General features: G+C 41.1%; 1 protein-coding gene across 1 annotated transcript in view; it reads left to right on the top strand.

The window, feature by feature from the left end:
- grin3a (glutamate receptor, ionotropic, N-methyl-D-aspartate 3A) overlaps positions 1–16,083 on the top strand; it is a 181,970-nt gene that overhangs the window by 57,597 nt on the left and 108,290 nt on the right. Inside the window, exon 2 of the mRNA XM_059973853.1 lies at positions 3,121–3,719. Within this exon, the coding sequence (XP_059829836.1) occupies positions 3,121–3,719 (599 nt within the window). The remainder of the gene's footprint in view (positions 1–3,120; positions 3,720–16,083) is intronic.

The raw sequence follows: 16,083 nt of genomic DNA, 5'->3' as shown, positions 1-16,083 counted from the left end.
TCTATGCACTGCGGCAAGCTCTGCATATTGACTTGACCCATCATTCCTCCTAAGGAACTTGTTGGGTAAGGAGTTAAAGGCAACAGCCTTCAAACAACAATGACCATTCTTCCATATCGGAGAGCTGTTGGTGAACCAAGCCGCCTGATGCTGAGCAGGGGTCATGAAGAAAAAATGGAACAGGCAAAACTTCAACCAGACTAGGATCAGCCATGGGTGACATAGCCTGAGGGAACTCAGCAACTAGTTCATGCGTTTTATTAATTCTGTCCAGTCTCTTTGATGCTTGTTCAGAAATACTACTTCCACTTGACAATTGAACTGAGTGTGTCAGAGAGTACACATCCCATAATGAGAAGGGCAGGGCGGAGAGGGATGAGAGAATCTCCCATCTGTGTTTCAGTCTTTATCAAAACGCAGTAGCAGGCAAGAAGTTGTTTCTCAGATGTAGTGTATCAGGTAGCAGTATCAGGAAGCTTTCAGGTTCCAAAACCCAAAGCCATATTTTTTTCCTTCACACTTCTGCCACAGGCTCCAGAGAGCCACATCATCTTTAACAGAAACTTGCAGTTCAAAGGGGAGGCCCACTCATGAGGTGACGGATAGGCCATGGTGACAGCCTCCTTTGCAGCCTCAAAAGCTGATTGCTGCTCGAGGTCCCATACAAAACAAAATGTCTTTCTGGTCATGGCTTACAAGGGTTGGAGGAGCAAAGTCAAATGGGATATGTGATGCCAACAAAACGTTGGCTTCTTGTTTTGTCGTAGGGGGTGCTATGTCTAGGATCTTATTTCTGACCTTATCAGAATTATTCTAACAGCCTTAGTCCATTGTAGCTGGGCCCTGTATTTTATGGGGGTTAATTTCCCCATCCCTGAATTGCACGTGATCAATCAAAGTATAAAGGGCTTCGGAAACCTCCGTTTCAGAGGATCCCTGCAATGCCACATAATCTATATAGTCAGCTACCTTAACGCTGAGGAGTACAACATACTCATGCAAGTCCCATGCCAACACACTATGGCAAGCAGTAGGACTATGGATTATTTCCCTGTGGAAGTTGTGTAAAGGTGAACTGAAGGCCCTTCCATGTAAAACTGATCTTGGGACTGTTCAGCAATAGAGATGGAGAAGAAATCCCTATTGCTGAGCAGTCAATATAGCCAAATCAATAACAGCATAATAACTGTCAGTCCCACAGGAAAGGTCCTCAATCAGGGTCACAATGTCTAGAATAGCTGTGGCCAGTGGAGGGGCAAACCGAGTTAACTGGCAATAATCAATTGTCATATGTTATGAACCATCTGGTTTCTGAACTGTCTATAAAGGGCTTTTGTAAGGAGATAGGGCAATTCGAAGCCCCGCTCCTCCCCAAGTTTAAAAGGAATTTGACTGTCTGAATGATTTCTTTGTGCTCTCACAGGATATGATATTGCTCGACAACTGCTATTTGAAATGACAAGGGTATAAAGACAGATTCCCATTTTGCCTTTCCAACCAGAATAGACACAATCTTAATACAAAAAAAAGCAAATTTGCCAAAGGGTGTCATGATGGAAGTTCACTTTAACAAATCAATTCCCAAAATATTTTCAAGTACCTGGGGATGAGCACCAGGTCAGACCAAGGAAGTCCCTCACAGTCAAAAAAATCCACCCCACTTGAGATAAGAATTCCTCTTTGAAGCAAAAGCTTTACACCTAAGGCATTGTGATAATGCACAGGCAATTCAACAAATACCTTCTTCCAACTTTTAAGAGGACTCCACATGCCAGAACATTAACCAATGATCCACAATCCTCAGTTATCCATCCATCCAGGACCTGATAAGTCATGGGTATGATTTGACTCGACTTGCTTGTCCACTTCCATAGCTTTCTGGACCCGCTCGTAGTGCCAAAGTGTGATGTGCTGGATTAGCCAGACCCAATAATTCAAGAGTTCAGGAGAAGTTGTAATAAGCCTACAACCATAACAAAGTAACTTAAGCCTAATTTATTATTATAAAATAGAAAGCAAAAATAAACCACACAAAATAGCAAGTCTTGAAGATTTCCACATAGATTGCTGCAAGGCACAAAAAACTTCAGCGCTCACAATTGTTTGTCATCACATCATTGTTGCTGTTATCAGGGATCTCTAAACTCCAATTCACTCATGAAACAACCCTTGGGTCCCAGGCACCGATTATGATTTCTGGCCCTTGGTGAAGTCCAACAAAACCAGGAAAGGCAACCCAATATATTCAGTAGCTTCACAAGGCAGAGAGATGCAGAAATAGACAAACTCTTTTTTCTTACATTAACTTGGCCTGTTTTTATTTTCAAGCCTGTATCCATTAAACACTGTGTTCTGCTTACCCTCATAAGTCAATTAGACATTTTAATGTTCACTCTTCAACCACTAATTCATCAAATGTTTTGGACACAACATACCTTTGGACTTACAAAAGAACATTAATGTCTACATATAAACAATAAGCCTGAATCCAAACAAAACCAATTTATCAAGCCAACCATCAAAACACTTGACAGACACTCGGCAAACATTTCTCACTAACAGAGAATCGACCCTGGATGCTAAGAGTTCAGAAAGAGCTTAATTGTCATTTTGACCTTCCAGACATTCAGTGAATGTTTTACAAAATCTAATATAACACAGTTTTATAGAAATTAAAATTTGCTTTGGCATCATTAGTACACAGGGGTATTAAAGATATATTAGTAATTAATTCAAAAACATTCATGAAAACATAAAATAGGAGCAGAGGTAAGCCATTCAGCTACTTCATCTGTCCTACCATTAAAAAGATCATAGTTTATTTAATCTTTCCCCAGTCGTATAACTTTTGCAGATAATCTAAATATTTCTCAACTGCAGTTCTGAAGGTACAGTGCAGCCTTAAAAGATCATTCCCTTACCTCTTAGACTATGGCTCTTAATTTTAGCTCCACTCCACCAACCTTGTTCCATGTGTTCCCTCACCTAGCCCCCATCTAAGGGAGAATCATCACAGTATCCACTCAATCAAATTTACACTGGTTTGAATTCCACAGATTAAAAACACACTGGAAGTTTGATTTTTTTGTGCTGATCTATTCTTTTTATTGATTGATACAGAATCCCCTCCATCTGCAGATGAGCCTGGAAAATTCTCACCCCACCCACGCAGACATTCTTATTTTTCTCCTGACGATGAATAGTTGGTACGACGTCAGCCTGGTTCTGTGCCAAGAGTGGAATGTGACCAACTTCCTCAGCCTTTTGTATAACAATTCCAAGTTTCACCTCGGGACCATTTTCAACATCACAGAAGACAGTGATGACAATGATTTTCTCAGTTACCTGCAAGGGTACTTGGCTGCAGCTAAAGAGGTGTCTTTGTCCATCATCACTTTTGGCTGTGATATTGATCACTTCCAAAAGATTTTCCAGTTGGCAACAAACTATGGATTGACGCTGGCAGAACACCATTGGATTCTAGGTGACTCTCAAAATGTGGAGGAGCTAAGGACTGAGGGATTTCCCATGGGTCTGTTGGCCCATGGTAAAACGACTGAACCTGTTTTCCACAACTATGTACAGGATGCATTGGAACTGATAGCCAGAGCAGTAACCACTGCAGCCTATGTCAGACCAGATTTGGCACTCATTCCAACTACAACGAACTGCATGCATTGGGAAGAAATTAACATAACATCAGGCCAGTTTCTTTCAAGGTAAGATTCACTGCCTTGAAGAGTGTAATTAGTAATGGCATTAATCATAGAGTCATCATGATAAGTGAAATTTTCTGGAAAGCAGATGCTGGAAATTGCTGGAAATACTCAGCAAGCCAGGCAGTATCTGTGGAGAGAAACAGAATTAAAATTTCAGGTTAAAAAACAAGTACTGGAAACAATCATGAGGTCAGACGTGTGTTACGGGCAGCACTGCTGTGCAGGGAACCTGAGGTGAGTCTAGCCCTCCCCATTGCTGTGTCAGGAAGCTGGTTTGATTCCAGCAATGAACTGCCCACAGCTTAGTGAGAGCTGGAGGTGGGTGGTGTGATTTCTCAGCATTGAGAGATGGGATTCTTTTCTCAGTGGCATTACTATTGCTTGCCAATGCTGGGAGTGAGTACATCTACTCTGTGTATGTTCAGACTACCTAGATCCTATGGTCCCTCTTTTACAAATTCCTCTTTGTTGTAGCGGAACCTGCTGGATTCTGATGTTTTATTTGGTTGCACAGCTAACTCCTTGAGCTTTTACTACAAGGAAATCATTGGCCTTAACATATCAGTCCACTAGTGGTTAGCACTAATCAATAAGAAAATTTATTGTTAATTGGTCTGAAATTCAGATCATGCTGAAGATCGGTTTTCTTCACTGAATTATTACTCCAGACTCATAGATTCAACTGTTGAAGCAGTAGATTGAGAAATAAGTAAAAGAGTTTATATCAAACTAGCTCTGGGATATATTAAAAATTTATTAGATCGTCCAAATTTAGTTGATTTCGACCATTAAGCTTGATCTGATGAAGAAAGAATTTACATTTAGCTGCTGACTTTTATGTTCTTAGGATGTCCTAAGGTGCTTTCTGGTCAGTGACCTACTTTTGAAGAGTATTTGCTACAGTATTAGAACTACAATAGCCAATTACTCACAGCAAGGTCCCATTAATTATAATGAGCTAAAATTCAAGTTAGTCTGAGAAGTTTTCATTTACCCTACATATCATGTCTACATCCTGTTTTCATTGCTCTGAAACTAAGTTGGTTTTGCTTGAATGGAAATACAATTCTCCTTTTTTCCAGATTGGTAATGATGAAATACTATCCCTTTCTATTTTTGGTCAGGTATAACTCTTGGTCAGGACATCAACAAAAATTTAATTTTTTAAAACTGTGTCATTTGCTTGATAACCTGAATAAGGAAACAGAGCTTCCACTGAATATCTTGCAAGGAGGGTATCTCCTGTGGTGATATAGCACAACCATCACTGCTGAACAGAAGTGTCAGTTTGAGTTACAAATTAATCTAAATGTGCGACTATCTAATTTAACAGCAAAAGACACTGAATCAAGTTGATATTTGCAACTACCATGCAATAAATATTTGGTCTGTACATACAATTGTCCAGTTTTCTAGATCAGTCGTTTAATTTGGTGGGGATTGAGTAAGTACATTTTCGATGAAAATCTAAAAAGCCAACAGATGCTCAAAATCTGAAAGAAGCATAGGTTGTGGTGGAGGCCCTTAGAGGTTCAGACAGGAACTGTAGAAAGAGAAACAGAGTTAACATTTCAGGTCAAAGGTCCTTTATCAGCCCATAATGGGCTTTGTAAAATAAACTGAAAAAAAAAATGTGGTTCAAGTCTTTTTGTCTTAAGGACTACCTATTATCAGTGTTGCTTTCTCAAATCTGTTCATTTTCTCTGTTGGTTTAATACATGGTGAATATATTTCCAGCATCATTAATTTCCCAATCTCAATAGGAAAGTAACTTTGATTATCTTTTTATTTCCCCAAACAGCTTGCAAGGGAGCTCTGTGGGGATATAAATCTTGCCACTGATATGTCATAGTTGGCTTGATGCCTGAGCATCATCCGTCACTTTTAATGGTTCCAGGAGTTTTTATAATTATTTTCAAATTTTTACGTTGTAACGAAGACTGTAATTTCAGAAGTCTTTTACATGCACTGTGTGTCTGAAAGCCATATTGTCTTCCATTATTTACAACTCAAAGAACATGAAAGGATTAGTTAGCTGATTTGTTCATTAAATGCAACGACTTCTGTGGAGTTAAAAGTGGCTTCAATTCTGTTGTGAATCCAGCCTGGGTAGTAAGAGGTTCATCTCAGGAATATTCATCCTGCACTTTGTGGTAACTTTTGTTGTGGTTCTCTTGGTAAGATTTAGCCCATCCATTCTACAATATTGAATTCTGTACCCTATCTAACATTCACTTGGTGACCTAGCCAACATTTGTTCTACTCCCTGGGTACAATTCCATTCTCCATTCCCCCTATACAGTGAGCAACATTTGTCCTGTGGTTTAGGAAACCTTCATTACAATGCCCTAAACAACATTCATCCTGGGACCCTGGCTAGCATTTTCTCCATTACCCAGGCAACATTAATTCTGGTGTCCTACCTATTATCATCCCAACTTTTGTTTAGCTCCAGGGCTAACATTCATCCTGTGCCTGGCTCTTATTCACATCCATCCAGTCAGAGGGACATCTGACATGATTCTTACAACACATTAATTGCAGGAGAAAGCCCAGGAACAAAAACTCCCATTTATATGGCCTTTATAGACCTTACAAAATCATTTGGCTCTGTAAATCATCCTGTCCTTTGGGTGGTACTGTCCAAAATTGGGTGTCCAGAGAAATAGCTCAAGATCCTGCAGCTCTTACACAATAACATGAGTGCAGCAGTCATCAGCAACAGTGGCTCTGAACAGCACCTCTTAAGGGGTGCATCATTCGCTCAACTCTGCCATTTTCATTGTAACCATTCTTCACCTCACAGGCTAAAACCTCCCACAAGGAGTCCAGATTCTCCACAGGATGGATGGGGGGTTCTTTAACTTTAACAGGTTCAAAGCAAAGAGCAAGGTGTCAACTACTTCCATTATGCAGATGACAATACCCTCATCGCTCACTCTGAGGAGGATCTGCAGTGCATAATGAATACTCTTGCCAGAGCATACACGCTCCTGAGATTTGATCTAAACATCAAAAAAAAACAAGACATGTACTAACCTGCTTCAGATCAAGCTCCTAAACCTCCAACCATCCAAGTTGACAACATCCCCTGGAGAACACTAATTATTTCCCATATCTTGGCAGCCTTCTTTTTTCAAGAGCCAACATTGACCTTGAAATAAATTGCTGAATAGGTTGTGCAAGTGGAACTTTTGCCAGGCTGAGAAAGAGGGTTTTTGAAGATCAGAATATCAAGACCAACATTAAGCTTCTGGTCTATAAAGCTTTAGTCCTTCCCTCCTTGCTATATGGAGTGGAGTCATGGACAACATACAGCAGGCACATCAAATTCCTAGAAACTTCCAATCAAAGATGCCTCTGAAAGATTCTGAGAGTTAGCTGGAAGAACAGGCGTACTAACTCCAGCATCCCGGAGGAAGCTAACATTAGCTCCATAGTTACAATCGTGACTCAACACCAACTGCGATGGATTGGCCAATCATCTGTATGCTCACTCCTGGAAGAGAGAAAAAGTAGTTCAAGGACAATATCAAGACCCACCTGAGGAAGTGCCACATCAACCTGAATGAATGGGAGAAATTAGCACAGGGTAGGGGAAGCTGGAGAAGGAGTATCCGTGAAGGGACTGCACAACTCGAAGAATACCCTCACTGTGCCGCTGAGACTAAACAGCTTCAATGTAAGGAGAGACTGGGAAAAGCCTAATCAGCCACATCCACCACCTCAATGGCCTACACCTACCAACAATTCAATAGGACTTGTGGACCACCTCTTCAGTCATCGTAAGGCCTACAAATGAGCAGAACAACCCCCAGGAGAAGAACCATACTCGACTACAAGTGATCGCTGATGATGGTGATTCACATCAGTTCCCTGTATATATTCATCACATTGTCCTGGTCAAAACTCAGTTTGCTCCCTGACCAACATTCATCATCATGCACTCTTTAAATGTTATTCTCTTCACTATTTGCAAAATTCTCGCCTGAATTATCAACTCTTAAAAACAGATTATCTATAAGAAGATAAGAAATTGGAACATCTGTAGGCCATATGGTTTCTTGAACATATTGTGCTGTTTAATGAAATCATGCTTCACAAAGCTCAACATTCCTGTCTGTTCCCCATTATGTCCTGATTTCCCTGTAGACCAAAGTAATGTCTATCTTGGTCTAGAGTGTATTCAACAGTACAGCACCTATTGCTTTCTGAGGTAAGAAAGTACAAATATTCATTATCCTCTGAGAGAAGAAATACCTCCTGATCTTCATACATCAGTGAAACCTTATTCTGTAACTATATCTTCTGGTTCAGTATTCCTAACGAGGGAGACAGCTATACCTCCCAGTTCTATATTCCTCTAGGAGCAGAAACTATATCTCCCAATTCTGTGTTTCTCCAAGTGGGGAAACATCCACTACCTGTGTGAAATCTACCTTGTTGGATGCCCTCAGAATCTCAAGTTTCAGTAATATCCAATTTAATTCTTATAAAATCCAACTTACTCAGCCTTTCTGTCCATGTCATCCCATCAGTCCAGAACTCAACCTCTCCTGTACTGATTGCACTGCAACTAAGGACCTCCTTAAATCTGAAAACCAAAACTGAAGTACGGCAGGTGTGGTTGTACCAATGCTCCGTAACACAGAAGAAACTTTCCCATTTTCTTTCTCCAACCTCTGTGATACCATTTGCCATCCCAATTAGTTACTGTCATCAACATCATCATTATGTGCCCTGTCATGACATGGGTGATCATGATCTTTATGACCATGATTGTTATTGGCAAATTTTTGCTCAGAAGTGGTTTGCCATTGCTTTCTTCTGGGCAGTGACTTTAGAAGATGGGTGACCCCAGCCATTATCAATACCATTTAGAGATTGTCTGCCTGGCATCAGTGGTCGCATAACCAGGACCTGTCCCTATGACTTTACGTGACCCTGATTGGGGAGCCAAACAGGTGGCACACCTTGCGCAAGGGTGACATGCTGGCTAGTGGTGGGAAGGAGTGCCTTACACCTCCTTTCATAGATAAATATCTCCACCCCGCCACCCTGCATCTGCATGATAACATATAACCATATAAAAATTACCTCACAGATACAGGCCATCTCAGCCCTTTCAGTCCATGCCGATGCTTACTCTCACCTAGTTCCACTGGCCTGCACTCAGCTTATAACCCTCCATTCCTTTCCTGTCCATATACCTATCCAATTTTACTTTAAATGACAATACCAAACCTGCCTCTACCACTTCTACTGGAAGCGCATTCCACACAGCTACCACTAAAGAAATTCCCCCTCATGTTACCCTTAAACTTTTGCCCCCTAACTCTCAAATCATGTCTTCTTGTTTGAATCTCCCCTATTCTCAATGGAAAAAGCCTATCCACGTCAACTTGATCTATCCCCCTCATTATTTTAAATACCTCTATCAAGTCCCCCCTCAACCTTCTACACTCCAAAGAATAAAGACCTAACTTGTTCAACCTTTCCCTGTAACTTAGGAGCTGAAACCCAGGTAACATTCTAGTAAATCTTTTCTGTACTCGCTCTATTTTGTTGACATCTTTCCTATAATTCGGTGACCAGAACTGTACACAATACTCCAAATTCGGCCTTACCAATGCCTTGTACAATTTTAACATTACATCCCAACTCCTATACTCAATGCTCTGATTTATAAAGGCCAGCATACCAAAAGCTTTCTTCACCACCCTATCTACATGAGATTCCACCTTCAGGGAACTACACACCATTATTCCTAGATCACTCTGTTCTACTGCATTCTTCAATGCCCTACCATTTACCATGTGTAAACATTTCTGTGTTTTATATGCAGCAAACTCAGATCCCAACATACAGTAACATTCTATAGGCTTTCCATTTAAGTAATCCTCTTGTTTGTTTTTTACTCATCCTACCAAGGTAGCTTCGCTGACATTTCAGAGTGCTAGTCTCTGGAGATTAATCAAATTGTTATTTGTGGAATTCTGCTGTCTACTAATTGGTTGCTGCCCTTCCCACTTTTGACAGAGACCACACTAAAGTGAAAATTTAGTTGACAGTAGAGTACCCTGTGAAGTGCTGAGATTATGAAAGGTGTTATACAAATGTATGCCTTTCCTTAGGTAGGCAACCTTCTTATGTGAAGGAAACTTCAAAAAAAATCTGTCATTGATTCTGAATCTGCACCAGCATCAAGTTCTGCTGTCAGGTAATTTCAGCAGAAAAACAATGGTATGGAATTGGTCCAGTAACTTCAAAAGAAGACTTACATAGACAAATATTGGGCTGAAATAATTGGGCTGTAAATGCTATCCAGGCAGTCCTGCATCTTTTAATAGATGGAATCAGTGTCTGTGAAATTAATTTGATGCTCATTGTGATTACACTGTCATCTTAATTCATAATTACTCCAGGCATTAGTAATAAATCATTGTATGTTGCATCAACCTAATTCTTGCATCACCTGCTGGTCTGAATGGAATGTTAAGTAAAGAGGGCCTGATTTTTAATGATCTCCTTTTATAATGGATGGCTGAAAGGAACCAATTTGAATTTGGACCTTGGCCAATTGTCAACCAATTTTTCTCCGTTCATTTAAGCAGTGCTTCTGGCCAAATGCATTCCTCTGCACATTCTGAACTAAAATGAAATGGACTGGCTGCAACTTCAGATGCAGTAGCAAATGTTACACTTGGAGCCAGCCACAAACCACGTTAACATCCTGAATGTGCTCTATTGGTGAGAGTATTGCTACTACCAGCCCATCTCGGGAGTCACTGTCCTAACTAATAAACTTAATAAATAGAAATCCCAGACTGCGAGCTCATAATGTCACCATTTGCCTACTCTTTCAGACTAGATGAGGATAAGAAAATAAGAAACAGGAATAGGCCAGGCAACTTTGAAGAAAGACTTTATTAGATTACTCTCAAATCATGTCTTCTTGTTTGAATCTCCCCTACTCTCAATGGAAAAAGCCTATCCACGTCAACTCGATCTATCCCCCTCATTATTTTAAACACCTCTATCAAGTCCCTCCTCAACCTTCTATGCTCCAAAGTATTAGGTTGGAATAATCTGGGTAGAAATGCTCTGCAAGAAACCTATCCTACACCTTTTTGTAGATGGAATCACAACACTATAAGACCATCAGTAATAAGAGCAGAATTAGGCTATTCAGCTGATTTATATTTCAAATGTAGTCTCACCTACACCCTATAAAGCCTCAGCATTTCATTCTTGCTGTTACATTCTAGTCCTCTCAAAATGAATGCTAACATATCATTTGTTTTCCTCACTATCAACTCAACCTGCAAGTTAACCTGTAGAGGATCCTGCATGATGGCTGTCAAGTCTCTTTGTCCTAACGATTTCCGAATTCACTCTCAATTACAAAATAGTATATGTCTTTATTCTTTCTACCAAAGTGCATGACAATATACCTCCTTACACAATATTCCATCTGCCACTTCTTTGCCCATTCTCCTAATCTATCTAAGTCTTGCAGACTCCCAGCTTCCTCATCACCTACTTTCATATCATCCACAAACTTGGCCACAAAGCCATCAATTACATCGTCCAAGTTATTGACATTTAATGTGTAAGGTTATGGTCACAGCACGAACCTCTGCAGAATTCCACTCATCACCAAAAGCCAAACAGAAGATGCTTCCTTTATTTGCACACTTTGCCTTCTGACAGTCCGCCTATCTTCTTTCCATTATCTTTCCTGTAATACCATGGATTCATATCTTCTTTAGCAGCCTCAAGTACAGAACCTTGTCAAAGGCCTTCTGAAAATCCACGTAAGCAACCTTTACTGGTGCAACATACACAAAACGCTGGAGGAACTCAGCAGGTCACGCAGCACCTACGGGCGGGAATAAGCAATCAACATTTCGGGGCCAGACCCTTCATCATGACTGGAAAGGAATGAGAAATAAGAAGGTGAGGGAAATTGAGGGAGTACAAACTAGAAAGTGATAGATGAAGCCAGGTGGGTAGAGAGGGGGGTGGGATGAAGTAAGAAGATGGGAAGTGATGGAAAAGTTAAAGGGCTAGAGAAGAAGGGATCTTTACTTTATTGTCACCAAACAACTGATACTCGAGCGTACAATCATCATAGCGATATTTGATTCTGCGCTTCACGCTCCCTGAAGTACAAATCAAAGTAAGTATAATAAAAATTTAAATTATAAATCATAATTAGAAAATAGAAAAGGGAAAATAAGCTAGTGCAAATCAGGTCCGGATATTTGGAAGGTAAGGCCCAGATCCGGGTCAGGATCCGTTCAGCAGTCTTATCACAATTGGAAAGAAGCTGTTCCCAAACCTGGCCATATGAATCTTCAAACTCCTGAACCTTCTCCCAGAGGGAAGAGGGACAAAAAGTGTGTTGTCTGGGTGGGTCGTGTCCTTGATTATCCTGGCAGCACTGCTCCGACAGCGTGCGGTGTAAAGTGAGTACAAGGATGAAAGATTGGTTTGTGCGATGTGCTGGGCTGTGTTCACAATCTTTTGCAGCTTCTCCCAGTCTTGGACAGGACAACTTCCATACCAGGTTGTGATGCACCCTAGAAAAATGCTTTCTATGGTGCATCTATAAAAATTAGTGAGGGATTTAGAGGACAGGCCAAATTTCTTCAGCTTTCTCAGGAAGTAAAGGAGCTGGTAGGCCTTCTTGGCAGTGGATTCTGCTTGGTTATTTGTGATATTCACCCTGAGGAAATTAAAGCTTTTGACCTGTTCCACCTACACACCTGATAGGAGAGGATCTGATAGGAGAGGGGAATAGACCACGGCAGAAAGGAAAGGAGGGAATTGTAGGCAGGTGAGATGAAGAGATAAGAGGAGGGCCAGAGTGGGGAAAAGAAGAAGAGGGACAGGGAATGAGGGAACTTACTAAAGGTTGGAGAAATTGATGTTCATGCCATTGCGTTAGAGGCTACCTAGACGGAATATAAAATATTGCTGTCACAATCATGGGAGGAGTTCACATACTGTACAAGCATGGTTGTCAGTAAAGTTCAGTTGAGTTTCTTGCATGCTGCAGACTTGGTGTGCTCTGCACTATCCCTCAATAATGAATACAACATGGTGTCAGAAGTGGTTGATCATCAATGAATTGGTGCTACAGATCATGTGAAATCCCCAGCAAGAAAGAAATTGCATTAAGACTCTTCTTGTTTGCATATATCAATGAAAAATATCCAGAGATTTATCAATATAAACTGCCTATGCTAGTTTGCTAACCTTGAGGGATGAGTTGAGAAAGGGCCTGGTTTGCTAGGCAACACGTTCAAGCTGTACCCAAAAATGGATACATTGTAATATTCTTGTTGGCCAATAGCCTGCAGAAGTGCACAAAGACACAGACACATTAGACAAATCAAGGAAGGTAGTCAAACTCTCAGGAAGAGAAAAGAAGACTTTTGTAGTCCAAGTAAATAAAATAATATAACAAACAAGCAGGAGAATGGAGCAAATACCTGCAGTAGCTAATCTATTTACCTAATAAGGTCCCCGTCCCCTGAGTCATTTGATTTCTCTAAACCAGGGGACTTAGAGAGATGGCTCAGACACTTGGAGAGATTTAGGGATGCAAGCAATCTCACGCGGGCTTCAGAAGAGAATCAAATAGGCACACTGATATACCGCATTGGTGACAAAGTGGGTAGATTAGGACTGACAGATGCTCAGCTAAAGGAGTACAAATTCAAAGAAATATGAGAAGGCAAAGTTTAACTCTGAAAAAAATGAGCCAGATGAAAGTCTAAATGACTTAATCACAGCATTGTATGCCCTGTCAGACAACTGTGCATATGGAAATCTGAGAGATGAGCTCATTAGAGACAGCATTGTCGGCAAGGTACGAGACACCAAATTATCAGAGAGACTTCAGTTGCAGCAAGTCTCACACTAGAGAAAGGTATTACTATGGTCCAACAGAGTGAGAATGTTTGTCAGTAACAGATAGAACTGGGGCATGAAAATGAAACTGAAGGAAGGCTAGAATCTGTACAAAAAGAAGGGTATGAAAAGGTGCAGTCAGAAAGACAACAGAAAGAAGTGATAGCAGAGCATTGGCACAAGCAAAACAGACAAGCAAAACAAAGAGCAGGTAAAATGTCCAACTGCAGGAGATGTAGCAAGTCTGCATTCCACATCAAAGAGCTCTGTCCAGCAAAAGAATTAAAATGCCACCAATACAATACAGCTGGCCATTAAAAGCCAATGTCACTCAAAACAATTCTTCAGGAGGTCAAGGAAGATCATGATTCAGACAAAGAACTTTCCTTGAAGCTTTAGATTCAAATAGACCAAGCTGGTATACTATGGTTCAGTTGCAAAATGAGGCGGTGACATTCAAAATGGACACTGGGGCAGATGTCACAGCCATCCCCGAATGTCTGCTCATAAAACTGATGAAGAAAACAAGCGTTATGCTAAACCCAAGGAAGGAAGTGCTCAGGGGCCAAGGAAATTCAGTGTGAAAGGAATGCATAAAAATGAAAAACAGTTGAAAGTGGATGCTTTTGTTGTTCAGAATCTCTTCTCACCACTACTGGGACCGCGTGCCATTGAAAAGCTGAAGCTCGTTACAAGATTGGATTTGGTAAACAGCGTTCAGTGCCGGAAGTAGTACCTGCAGTTGTTCACAGGCCTGGGGGTTACTGAAGGAAGAGTACCTTATCCAACTGAGGCCAGGAGTAACACCCTCTTTTCTCTGACCACAGCGAGCCATATACCAGTCCCAATGATAAACAAGGTCAAAGCTGAACTTGAAAGAATGTAGGTGCATGACATCATAACGAGAGTGAATAGTCCTACTGACAGGTCTGCAGGTATTGTTCCTCTTCTCAAGCCAGATGGTACAGTGAGGACCAGTGTTGATCTAACAAAACTCGATATACAGTGAGGTGGAAGAAGTTTATTTTGCCCTCTGTTGAGAACACATTTGGTATGCGGGGTGGACAAAAGTGTTTCACCAAACTGCATGCGTACTCAAGGTTCTGGCAGATCCATTCAGCTCCTTTAAGCTCACAACCTTTATCACACCATATGAATCCTATGCTGACAAAATACTCTGTTTTGGCATCTCATCAGCCGCTAAACTCATACCAATGTGGATGGATCAAATTTTGGAGTGTCTGGAAAGAGTAATCATCTTCAGATGCTTAAGTGAGGAAAATGGTAAAAGAGTGGAATCTGTCTTGGAGAAACTGAAGTGGGCTGAAATCACCCTGAACAAAAAGAAATGTGAATTTGCAAGGTTGGGGGTGAAGTTCTTAGGCCGTCAACTGTCCTCAGACAGAGGGTAACCAGATTCAGATAAACTCGCAGGAGTTCAGAGCAGGGAACCAACTACAAATATGTCAGGGATCCGCTGCATTTTCCTTGGCATGGTAAATCAGCTGGGAAAGTTCATTCTGGACTTGACAGAGGAACCAAAGCCACTATGTGACCTCCTCTCTCAGAGAAACATTTGGACCTGGGATGCATCACAGAAGAAGTCATTCTCATCACTTAAAGCAGAGATTATCTCTCCAACAACATTGGCATTCTTTGATCCAAGCAAAGCAACCAAGATCTCAGCAGACCTTTGGCCTAGGGGACATGCTCAAGCAATACTGCAGTGGTGTACGGAAACCAGTGGCATATGCAACAAAAGCACTGGTTCATATTGAACAGCATTACGCCAATATCAAACGGGGATGCTGGCTCTTGTGTAGGCTTGTGAAGTCCTCAGCTGCTACTTGATAGGCATTAAATTCCCACTTGAAAGAGACCACAAGCCACTTGTCAGCCTCCTCAGCTTGAAACACTTGGATGACTTACCGCCACATCTGCAAAGATTCAGAATGAGGCTTATACAAATTGTTATGACATTGAACATGTCCCTGGCAAATCTTTCACACCAGGTATTCTGTCAAGGATTCCATGCAAACAAAAGTCAGAGGATGGAAGCTAACTCCACCCTCATGAAAGATATCAACATCTACTCAGCTCAGGTACATGAAAGCTTTCCTACGTCACAGAGTAAATGGGATCAAATTCTCACTGAGTTGAAAAAGGTCCAAATCTGCAGTGAGATCATGCAATACTGTGAGTATGGATGACTGGATAGCTATTCCAAAATCAACTCAGAACTCAGAGATCTTACTGGCCTAGAAACATAGAAACACTGAAAAGAGAAACATAGAAAACATACAGCACAATACAGGCCCTTCGGCCCACAAAGCTGTGCCAAACACATTCCTACCTTAGAACTAATTAGGCTTTACCCACAGCCATGTAAGCTCCATGTAGCCACCCAGGAGTCTCTTAAAAGACCCTATTGTTTCCGCCTCCA

This window comes from Hypanus sabinus, chromosome 7 (genome assembly GCF_030144855.1).
Source record: "Hypanus sabinus isolate sHypSab1 chromosome 7, sHypSab1.hap1, whole genome shotgun sequence".
Lineage (NCBI taxonomy): Eukaryota > Metazoa > Chordata > Chondrichthyes > Myliobatiformes > Dasyatidae > Hypanus > Hypanus sabinus.
Note: the sequence above shows the minus strand (reverse complement) of the source record. Positions and strands in the feature narration are given on the sequence as shown.